This window comes from Crocodylus siamensis, chromosome 2, assembly GCF_052110815.1.
Source record: "Crocodylus siamensis isolate JL-2025a chromosome 2, ASM5211081v1, whole genome shotgun sequence".
Classification (NCBI taxonomy): Eukaryota; Metazoa; Chordata; order Crocodylia; family Crocodylidae; genus Crocodylus; species Crocodylus siamensis.
In genome coordinates this window covers 125,866,609-125,879,113 of record NC_143396.1, presented here as the reverse complement: position 1 = coordinate 125,879,113, position 12,505 = coordinate 125,866,609, and the positions used below count along the sequence as shown (strand labels likewise).

Genomic DNA, 12,505 nt, shown 5'->3' with positions numbered 1-12,505 from the left:
GCCATGGCAGGGGGTCGGACTAGATGATCTGTTCAGGTCCCTTCCGACCCTAGAAACTATGAAACTATGAAAATACACACACAAGAAAAAACATTTGAAATGATTCGGCATGCTGAAAAATGCAAATAAACTGAAGAATGTCAAATAGTTAAAAACAATATGATCTCCAAGACATGGAGCTAGCTACAAAACACTTATTTAACTTGATTAAAAGCCAGTATAAAAACATTAAATAATATTAAAGTATCAGGTAGGCATCAGGAAAATTATAGGAGTTGAAGGAAAAGTTTTCCTTGTCGTTTTCTAGAACAGGAAGGGACCTAAGTAAGTCTAAATAGGATATAATTACTCATCTTCAGCTGATTTATTGAAAATAAGAAGCATTATTGCATTGTTCACTTCTGCCATTTCTTTTCATTATTCCAGTGTAGCAGATGAAAAGTGAAAAATGAAGATAAAGGAAAAGAGTTGTATATACCTGGTTTAAAGTATTTGCCTCACAAACATGAATTCGAAATAAGATGCCAAATTTACTTATTGAACTAGGATACCTTAAATATTTAGTAAATACTGCCCCCTAGCAACCACAGGCTAGAATTACTATTCTAAGACTGCAAGTACTTTTACACCAGTGATTTTCAAACATTTCCTGTTAGCCTTCCAACCCACTGGAGACAAGGGTCCTAATGGGCTCCCTTCACACCTGTATCTTTCTTTCAGAATGATTGTTGCTCAATCTTTCATAGAAAGTTTACAAAGCACTTCATGAACGCAACATTTTTACTTTCATAAGATTTTCTGGATGAAAAAAAGTTTCCATGTGAAAAGTGATAAGAATTGATTAATCAAAATACACAATTTCAAAGTAACTCTTCAAGGACATTTTCTCTAGGAAATGCCTTGATACTGTCAGCAATCTTATAATTATTAGGCCTGCACGAAGTGGCTAGTATTCACTTCAGATTTGGATTTGGCCGATTTGGGGGACAGTGATTCAATTTGGCGATTTGAATCGCTTTCCCAAATTGATTCAGCCAAATCTGATCTGGAGATGTGGCTGCTGCTGAATCAGCCGAATCTCCAAATCACACAGGCTCCACCCCCTTCCTCCTCTCCCAGCCCCGCTTGGCCCCAGCTCTTTGGGGAAAAAAAAAAAAAAAGCAAAAAAAAAGGCCCACTCACCAGCTCCTGCCTGGCAGGAGCCGATCCCCACTGCTTCATGCCATGTGGGGGGCTCTGCCATGAGCCCCTGCCCACTGTCCAAGCCCCCATGGCTGCCCAGCCTGCCCCAGCTCCTGGCCCTTTAAAAAAAAAAAAACAAACCTCAGCCCTGGAATCACTGGTTTCTGGCGGGCGGGAGTTCCCACTGCCCCCTGCTGCACGGGGAGCTCTTCCACAAGCCCCCAGAATCCCTGAGGCCACTGCAGCAGCTGGTGAGTGTGGGGTTTCTTTTCTTTTCTTTTTTCTTAAGGTCCAGGAGCTAGGGTGGGTGAGGCAGTAGGGATCACCCCCCAGCCTGGCAGCACCTGGTGAGTGGGGGCTTTTTTTAAAGGGCCAGGAGCTGGGGCAGGTGGGGCAGCCATGGGGGGGGGGGGGGGGGGGGCTGGGAGAGCAGGCAGGACATGGGACCTGGCATGGTCCCCTCTCCCCATCTCCAGCCTCCCTTCCTCCACTCCCTACTTACCAGCATGGAGTCTGGGTCCAGCTCCAGCTCCCTGCTGCAGTGGGCGGGGACTGCCTGAATCGCCAAAGCTCTTTGAATCTTTTCCAAATCCATTCAGAGAGCTTTGAATCAATTTGGACCTTTTAATTCGTCCCCCAATTCGATTCAGATTCATAGAGTCAGCCACTGAATTAGGTCAAATTTCCTCCAAATCAAATCAGCACCCAAAGCTTCGCACAGCCTAAAAAATTATTGCTACATAGTACATGTGGAGTGGGGTTGAATTTTGTACTTAAAAACAAGGATTCAACAGTTTGTCCGTGAAGAATATAGCCATAACAGCAGTTATTCACTGAACAGACCTGAAATTTTACAAAAGAAAATTGGTTAAAGTTTAAAAACATTCCCCTTAAGTTTAGCATCTTCTGTCTGACTGATTTCTCTCTCTTAGATGATGTTAAATGGAATATAGATGCAAACATTTATTCGTGAATTGTGCAGAGACTATTGGGTCTTTCAAGATCACTTGTTGGATTTAATTAAATAAGAAATAACAGGTTGGTATCTGAAAGCTTCTTCTGTAGATGCCGATAAACAACATTCTACTACTGAGAATTCCATATAATAGTATCTAGCACTTTTATAGCTCTTTTCACTAACAAGATGTCAAAACTTTTTGTGAAGTAAATTAGCATCATCTACACCAGGGGTGCTCAACCTCCAGCCAGCAGCCATGTCACTTGGCCCATGGGACTCCCTACATGTCCGGAAATTCGGCAGTGGGGGTATAATGGCACAGCTCCCCTGCTGGAAAATCTCCAGACCCATGGGAACCCTGGGATTCAAGTGATGGATCTGCTCCCTATCCCAGTGCACAGGACTAGGTGGGGGCAGCACCAAACTTCAGGGCTTAATCCCAGAGTGCCAAGTGCCAGATGTACAAGGAGGTGGTATCATGCTAAGATCCTATCCTGGTGTACAGGAGAAAGTAAAGGGTGGTACCAGGACCCTTAAACTCAATCCTGGCACACAGGGGCAGAACACCTGGTTACATAGGTTCATGCCTTTCCACCAGAGCATTTAGTAGGAGAAACCAAACAACAACTGTGTACCAGAATGAACACACACCAAAAAGCTATCAAAGACAAAAATACCCAGTTACCTGTGGGGGCACACTTCTTACAAGAGAACCAATTTCTCAGTTTTAATCCTCAAAGGGAATTTACAAAACACTTTTCATAAGTAAGCCTATGAACTTCACTTCATAAAATCTACCGGGTACCAAAATCATGGACTAAACAACAGACATTGGATTTATGGAACATCATAACCTGCCTGCCATCTGATAATCCCAGGTAACCTCTCTATATTTTACCAGCTACATTCTATCACCAGGCTAACATGCTCCCCCGCACACCTCACACCTATTGTCTCCTTGTTTCCTATGGCCTCTGATCCTCACTGCTATGCATTTGCATTTTCACAGACCTACATTTTGCATACTGGCTTCTATTCCACCACGGAGAACACAAAACACCAGAAGACTCTCCCTATGCCTGAAGAATGGTGTTTGCACCCAAAAGTTTGCAGAGAAGATTTTTCCAACTATTTAGTTGGGCTAATCAAAGATATCCAATTTACCCAAAGAACCTTGTCTGCCTATGTCCTTAGATCAACATGGTTACAACCAACACCCTTTAAATAACATGTTGTTTCTATTCAACAAGCCTCATTGAGGTATGACAGACTGCGTGCAGCAGCTCATTTGCTTTGAGCTCAACTGCTCTTTCAGACACAAGCTAGTGTTTAGCAAATGGCTATCTATGTGAGAGGGATAACACAGGGCTTTGCCTTTTCTTGCTGGCACCAAAGACAGCAGCCACACTGGCAACCTGAAGCAAGTAGACGCTGCATCTTATCATTCATTCCTGTTTCTATTCCTGTGAAGAAAAATTTGCTTCCTCACTTAAGACATAAATGACAATATCACCAATACAGATGGGGGCAAAAGTCTGTGTGGTATGTAAGTAAATACAATATTTACTCTGGTTATTTTTTCTGGCAATTTGTCAAATAAAAAATATTCAGCAGGAGATACCTCTGAGCATATATGCCAGCAATTTAGGGTAAAATTCAGGGCAGGGTAATCATAATCATCATCATCAAAACAAGGTCTCAACTTTAAAAAGTTGAAACTTATTTATACCCACCCTCCCACACATGCTGCACATTTCTTTGAGCAATTAAAGTTAGAGATCTAATAACAAGGTCACCATTGCACGTTTTATAGGGCTTTTAGGTGCTCCAACAAGTTATGGACTTCTCCTACATCCAACTTTTATAGGAGCATTCTTGCTGTACCAGATTAGCAAAGTCCGCCTAGTCTATTATCCTGTACCCAACAATGGCTAGCCCAGATGCTGCAGAAGGATGTCTTAAGAACTCTACAACTGATATCTCTGGAATTAAATCTGCCTTCTACTATAATCTGCTTTCTTCCAACATATTTTATCGTAAAGCTGAGTCATGAGATTTAATAACTCTGTCAGAATTAGTGGTATATTTAATTACAATAACTCTGTGTGTTCAAGGTATCATTAAGAACATCCAGCTCCTTTCTGAACCTTGCTAAAACTGTAGGCCTTTCCAAAAGGGTAAGAGAGTAGTCTGGCACCTGGAGCAGAGGTACACTGCACAATGAGGGCTCCTGGATGCCAGTGTTGGAGCTGCAGACAGCCAACAGCCAGCCATGGTATTTTTCCAGCTCCTGCTAAGCCAGTGCCATGGGGCTGTCACCTTGGTTGCCCCACCTTAGTTACATTATTGGGCCTTACTTATTAAGGCAATATGGAAAATGAAGCGCAAAATGATAAATGATACTTACCCAAACTTACATAGCACATTAACCAAAGAGAAGCTTTGCATCTTACGCTTTCTAGTTCAGCATTTTATCAGGATACTGGTATCTAAGGTTCTGATCCTTCAAACATTTATGCACATATGCAAGCTGTCAGCACTTTACTAGATTTACGGAAATTAAAGAAACTATTCACATGCTGAGAAATTAAGGGGAACTGAGTGTCAGTGAGCAGGAAAAACAGGCTTAAATTTTTATACGTAATCCTACCTCTCCTGTCCTATGCCTGAAATCAATCAAATGTTTTCCTACAAAAAGAATAGCAGCAGAAAAACAATTATGGATAAACAATCCTATCGGAAAGTGTAACACATGTATGCATGCACAGTGGAAGATTTTCAGTAAGGACAATTTCTGGCTACCAAGAATGATTTACACACAAGGGATTTAACAACAAAAACCCAAACAAACCAGAAAAAACAAAAAAGCCAAAAGAACAAAAACGACAAATTAAAAAAAAGCTTTTTAATACCTTATTAGACAAATCCTTTATTAAACAAATTTCCCACATATCACTGAATTCAATCTAAATTGTCTAACTGTAACAGCAACTCTGCTGAGAAGACATTAAGTAACTGCAACCAGACTTTATCACCTGGTTAACCACTGGGAGGTGACAACTACATTTAGCTTCCATAATTTGCAGTTGAAAGCTACTCAGAATAATTTATGGATAGTTTCCCTTCTAGGGATGTGGCTCACTTTATTTTCCTCCACTTTAAAGTGGCCTGGTTTTGGTATAAGAATTATTTATATAAAATACAAGACAAATGCTGTAAGCCATTACATAGATTCATGCCATGAAATAACAAAACAGCCCCCTTACATATATCTCTATTTACATGTAAATCACATAGGCACAGCAATATGTTTATCCAGGCACTAAGGCAGCTAACAATATCCACAACTACTCAAAGCTTCATCAGTATTCAATACTGAGAGTTACATGACCCAGAGCAAATGGAAAGGTGACAGGAAACACAATTTTTCCTGAAGCAGGAGACTGCAACTCAATGATGAAAGATTAATCAGGGTTTACTTAGACATGATTAGTACTCGGGCACGAAACTGGTTCAGATCTCATTACTGAAGTGCATAGTCTTCATCTTAATAGATCCTCCCCTACTGCAGGTAAACACACACCTCTCCTTATTACTAATATACAAGACAGACAGAAAAGGGGGAGATTTAAAATGATTTGGCAAGGATGATTTTTCTTTTAGGAGGCTGGGTTAAGCTTTGGAGCGGTTGGGTATCCCTGACAGATTTATAAAATGCAGAAGTGTATATTCATATACAGTAATTTGTAACCATTTTGAGTCTAAATCTCCTCCACTCCCTTCAATTGTCCCCTTTCCTAGACTATAACTCTTTATGGCAAGGACCGTATTTGTCTATGGGCTGTTCAGTGCCTAAACACAGTGGAGTTTTTATACTAGTCTGAGATCTCACCAAGGACTGCAAGACAAATAATGTCAAAACAGACAATGTTAAATGTTAACATGTGTCTTAATGCCAAGGGTCTGCAATAGACCAGGGCAGCACAAACCTGGAGTGCAAGTCACCAGCTTAGCAGCACCAAGGATGGATCTTTTCGGTGGTTTCATGGCAGTTAATGTGGGTAGCAACTGACGAAGGAGGACTAACAAACAAATAAAAGGACAAGAGAGATGCACCTCTATATCTATTTGATGGTACTCTTATCCTGGGCAAATGGTCTGGAATTATTTAAAATCAGAGGCTAAATTAGGGGGACAGTGTGCTTCCATGGCCAGGATGCAGCTCTGTGGATTGGGACCACGTTGGAAGCTTGCATTTATCCTTTCCAACTTCCTGCATAATTTGCCTATACAAGCTCAGACAGTTCAGGCTTCAAACAAGTGAATGGAATTATTTTTCTCTTCTGATGGTGGTATCAAGTGATATATATAGCTCTGTAAAGGTTTCTTTCTAACAGAGTAAATTCTACTCACCAGTGTATAAGCTCTGTAATTTAGCTGAAAATAGCAGGCAATATAAATGTCACTGTCCTGTATGAATTTGAATCATTCATAAAAAGTAGAGGTGCATTGATACAACGGTCCCATATCAGATCAGCACTGATATAAGGAAAATTGACAGTGTTGGCTATCTGCTTTTTTAGGCTAATGTGTCCAATAATGTCACTGATAAATGCCCCATGCATGCATGCAGCTGCAGCACAGCATTCAGGCGGCCAGAAGCACAGCCTGGTAGCATGGAGACCAGCCAGCTCTGGCTGGTAAGTCTGTTGTGATGAGAGGCAATGGGCGAGGGGGGAATGAGGCTTCAGCAGTGAGCAAGGGAATGGTTTCCTGCCAAAATATTCATTCAACAGCATAACATAAGAACCTATACTCTAGGATGCAAATACCAATCTGATTCCATAATACACAAGTTTAAAAGTAAGTTGCATGTGGTGCGTCAATTTTGTTAACCTGGTTCTTTAAAAACAGAGAGTTTCTGCAAAAAAGTGTTGATTTGACTTTAATGCTCAGAGGAATATTCTTTGGTTAAAAAATGTTTAAAAAAAATCTACACTTGCACCTTATTCTGGAGATTTTCTCTCCATTTTTTTATTGTTTATAGTTCCAAAGCTTACTACATATTTTTAAAATGACATACTTTATAAATCTGCCAAACAGTATAAAATAGTGTTGCCCCAATTATTTAACAATGCTTCACTAATACCATCCTTACCAGATGTTAGTTAAAATTGCCACTTGTCTGTAAACTGTAAATTTATTTGAAACCAAATTCTGTGGACACATTTCATGGAAATACCACTTCAGTTCTTTGGACAAATCAAAACAATGTAGCTGTTCTGACAGAGGGGAGAAGGCTAAATTAAATCCAGCAGTAGCTACAACAAGGTGTTATAACATCATCAAGAACTCTTAAATTTTGTTTTTCAACATAAGCTCTCCCTTAGAGAAGCACAGGGGTGGAAGAAAGCAAGAGACTACTCAATGATCCAGGTAGGCTTTTGCAGCCATCACATTATACAAGCTATTTCATACCCTGTTGACTGTTCCTGAAAAGTAGTTTGGTTTTTTGTCCTTACTATTCCAGCTGGAAACTCCCTTGTGTGCAGTGCATGCTTTCCTATATTTTCCTAGAGTCTACCTCCCCCAAGCTGAATAGTGTTTCTTGAGCAGACATTTGAGTCAGTATATTCACTGACATACCACTACCAAATCATTTATGAGATCTCACAGTACATTATTATTATTTTTGTAATGATACACACGCAGACACCAGCCACAAAGTTTGCATTTAATTAACTTGTACAAATGTTGCATTCTGCTTCTAGTACAAAAATGAAATTGTCACTCTGTTATGAGTTTAATTTCTTCTAAGGGTTTTTTTTGTGGATATCTCGAACATGACAGCAAAAACTAAATTTAATTTGCAAATTCTACTACATATCCTCATACACATCCTCTAACTGACATATAAACACTTATTTACATCTTCCAGGCCATGAAAAAAAATTGTTTTAAAGATACTGCCTTTGAAACAAGATTTTGCCATTTCCTCAAGAAGCTTTTGGGAAAAAGCAACTGGGGCTAGAGAAAGATCTTCTTTCATAGACTACTTCAACTGCACTTGGGGCAGTTTAGAAACACCCCCACCCCAGAGTTGTCCTCACTTGTCTTTTTTTTTTGTTAAACAAGAAACCTCAGCACTTACATCTGGAATGAAGCCAATTTCATTGAGATGGTTACTCAGCTCTGGGTCATGGAACGCAATCATCTGGGAAAACACTGTCAGGTACTCTGAAATGAAACAAATGTTTCAGATCATTGCCAGACCAAGAACCCCCAACACCACTGCAGCTCCATGCTGTTAAACAATGAGTAGATACAGGGCGTGAATACAGATTCCAAAGCATGCCCTATTCTTTACAGCAGTGGTTCTCAATGAGGGTGCTGTAACCCCCTTTCAAGTGTGTCACAGCACTGGCACACCTGAAACCACAACCAGGTGAAACTGCTCCACCCACATTATAAAGGGCCCAACTAGGAAGCAGCTGCAGCAGATGCTCTTGCCTGTATTAGGTTTATCTGAGAAACCTAATGCAGGCAAGAGTACTTGGTTCAGCCCTGCATTGCTTCTCCTGGAAACAGAGGGGTGTGGGATAGGTCCAGTTAGTGGCAATGGCAGCAGCCAGCACAAACACAGATAAATCACCGGGCTGCTACTAAGTGGACCTATCCCATACGCCCCTGTTTCCAAGAGGACTGTTTTATCAGGTTGTGGCCACAGCACAGTAGTTGAAAACCAGTGAAGTAAGCTGAGGCAACCTAACAGTGGTTCTCAATTAGGGACTACTAAATTCAGAAAAGTTAGAGTGGAGGCTTGGATCCAAGAAGGCTGAGAACCATTGCTTTATACGAAGAATGTCTCCTTATTAAATTACCTTTTAGCATTTAAGTACATTACAAAACAAAATTGGCATTTTCTTCCTTTGCTTGCTCATAGTTCTTATTTTGCATCTTCATTAGCAACTTCCAACTTCTATAGTCTCCAAAATTAAAGGTTTCCTGTACTTTTTTTTTTCCCCACACTCTACAGCAACAAAACTAAATGGAATGATCTATACCTCATTTGCAAAAAAAAACTACACAAAGTTGAAATATTTCATGTGAAATAGGCTTTTGACATACAGTTAAGCTGTAAATTACTGAAAGAAACTTGTTCTAGAAAATTACTTGTACTGAAGAAATCCAAAGATATCACAAGCCCAAAAGTATCTGCTACAAAGATAACTTATTTATACTATACTGCTAATTTAAGTATTAACGTTTTTATCATCTGTATTCTTTATTGTCCCCTTGGAGGAGAAGAAAATAATGCTCTCTTATCTCTTCTGCAATAATATGTCTCCACTTTCACACATCAGCCTGAAAGGGACAGTTTAACATAACTGCCTTCACCACAATTCATTTTTAACTTGAGAATGGGCAGAATGAGGCATGCAGCCCTCAAGTGCTTTATATTACCACTCTCCCATTCCCTTGTCCCCTATACTTTCATATGATTCCTTAGAATCAGGACCAAGAGGCATTTCTCCTGTGGTTTCATGACTGGTTACGTCTCTTTCCCCTCATCCCTCTGTCAAAGCTCACACATCCCAAACCAACAATTCCTGTTGCCCAGTAGAGCCTACCCTTGTCCCAGTTGCTTAGCCTCAGCTTCTTACTCCCAACAGATCAGTGGAGCCTTGAACACTGGCTTCGTAAGTGAATGGCTAATGTAGTTCCAACATGTTACAAAACCTTGAAAGTGCCCCTTCCTTAATTAGGGCCTTCCTTCACTGCTACTTTAGGATTTACCTGTATATGGAATCATTCAGCCAGTATTAAATCTTCCGTAATACCTCTAGCTATAAACATTTATTTCAGAGAAAGAATGTATTCACACACAAGGAATTGTTCAGGAATAGCTATAGCACTTTAAAATTTATGCCTGCTTTTAATCCAGATTGGCTTTTCAATTGTAGACAAGTTCTTGGCCTCATTATCTAAATTTCAGTGAAGACCATTTGAATTTGCCTAGCAAAATGAGTGATTACTAGGGCTGTGCGAAGCTTCGGTCACAGATTCGATTCAGAGGACATTCAGCCCGATTCAGTGGCCAAATCACCAAATCTGAATTGAATCAGGAGTCCCATTAATCTCTCCGAATCGAATCGGGATCCTCCAATTCGATTTGGAGAGATTTGACAATTTGGACATGGACACAGCTTTATATATTTTTTTCTACATACCTTAAGGTACCAGGTGGCTTGTTAACGCTAAGATGGTGGGGCAGATGGAGCATCCCACAGGAGCATGGGGGGGGCAAGGGGGTCCCCAGCACACTTGGCAGCAGACCCAGAAGATCTACCCCCTGGCTTGGCAACTGGGTGGGTAACCAGGGTCCCCCCGTGGCTAAATCGCTGAGCTGTGGGGGCGTGGGGGGATCCACCGCAAAGCACATGGGGGGGGGGGGGGGGGAGACATGTTCCTGCGGGATGCTCCATCCGCCTCACCATCTCAGTGCTCACGATCTGTGCCTGGTACCTCGAGGTATGTAGAAAAAGCATATAAAGCTGTGTCTATGTCCATATCGCTGATTCTCCAAATCAAAATAGAATCTTCTGATTCAGATTTGGCTGAACCGAATCAGGACACTGATCTGAATCAGCAAATCAAATCACTGTCCCCTGAATTCGTAGACTGAAATCCAAATCGAATACGGCCCACTTTGCACACTCCTAGCGATTACTTTGCTTGAATGAGAGGACCAGTCCTATATGCTGTTCTTAAAAAAAAAAAAAAAAGTAGTGCAATTTTACAGCAGGATAACTATGCGCACACACAATTGAGGAGAAAATTTAAGTTCTACTGTGAGTTAAATCAGATAAGGCAGAGGTATACGTAGTGAACTCTCCTAGCTACACCGCAGTAAATACAGCACTTTTTACATCCCCAGTTAAATTATCCAGCATTTTAAGCAGTGAAAATCTGCTCAGACATCAATGCCTGAGTTTTACCTCCTCCACTCTGAAGTTAATGTCAACATAGCAAGATTCAGGGACTGCCTACCATTCCCCACATATAGTATATGGGGAACGCTGACTCTAAGACACTACGCTAACTAGAGGTCAAGATGTGTGGTTGTAAATGGCTGTCAGGGTAAGGTCACAAGTCAAGGTGTGCTTTGAGCCAATGCTGCAGTGGAAACAAACCTTCAGTCTCTGAAATTAAATAGATATGGAAATGACATAGGGCACTGCTTGCATGTTTTATCCAGAGGCCAGTGGGGCTAGCCTGGGTTACTTTAGCTTTCCCCACATACGATTCTGACATATTTTAATTCTTAAAATATCCAGCAGCAATAGGAAAGGTGCCTAAAAGCAGTGATCGCATACATTCAGCAGTGTGCTCGTGAATCCATTTTCATCATTAGTTTCCTGAAAGTATATTTTCTTTTAAACTGAAAATTTGTGCTGATGGTGTTCAGGTGCAGATCCATCAGACTTTGTTAAACATCACTTTTATTTAACTAGCCAGACTCAAAATATAATTACTATGTGGGATTACATGATTAATTGTCTACTGAAGAGACAATCTACAAGATTTAGGTCCAGCCAGCCACTGTGAGCTGGAATGGTATTCTGAATTATTCTTTTGCATAATTTGATATTCTATAAATTCTTAATTGTTCTTATATCTTTCTTTATATGGGGAAAGACATTTAGATAAGCCTGGTATGACCAGTGCTTTGACTGCGTAGGTGTGCCTCACCAGCGACTGACCTTTTCTGTGATTTGAATGGTGTTACTCCATGATGGGTGAGATTCTTGAACCTTACCTCAGACACAGTACAGTCTACTGTATTTCTCCCTAAGAAAACCTCACTGCAACAAACTAAAGAAAATTGCCACAAAGCCTTCTTTTGAAATTGTTAATATTTATAAAGATCTTACAAACCTACATACTACAAACTTTGAAATAAGATGGAAGTCAGAATACACCGATGGTGCACCTAATCCTGCATCTCCAAACCAGGATTCAATATAGGGTGCTGCAGAAAAAGCAGTGAAGACTTAACCATGTATTTAGTTTTGCGAAAGTATCATACCATATCACAAACCCAACAGCAATTGATCATTGTTTTATACTTTGGACACATGAGCTGTAGTTATTCTTATTGTATATTAGCTAGCAATCGATTATATTCTTACACAGAAGCATCTACACTTTGAAAAAAAATACCAAACAATTCGCCTTACAGAATAGGAGACTAAATCAGAGACATGTAAGCTTTGATAAGTAATGACATCATCAGATGCTATTAAGGCAATGGTTCTCAGACTTTTTAAGCTCAGGGACACCTAGGAAAATGCCAAGTTTTAG

General features: G+C 40.5%; 1 protein-coding gene across 8 annotated transcripts in view; it reads right to left on the bottom strand.

The window, feature by feature from the left end:
- The window catches only part of TBCK (TBC1 domain containing kinase), a 181,428-nt gene that overhangs the window by 97,287 nt on the left and 71,636 nt on the right, over positions 1-12,505 (bottom strand). For all 8 annotated transcript variants that reach the window (XR_016440822.1, XM_090036751.1, XM_090036745.1 and 5 more), the window contains one exon: positions 8,292-8,377. Coding sequence is in view for 7 of the 8 variants with exons in the window: in XM_090036751.1 (XP_089892877.1) it covers positions 8,292-8,377 (86 nt within the window). In the remaining variant the exon portion in view is untranslated. The remainder of the gene's footprint in view (positions 1-8,291; positions 8,378-12,505) is intronic.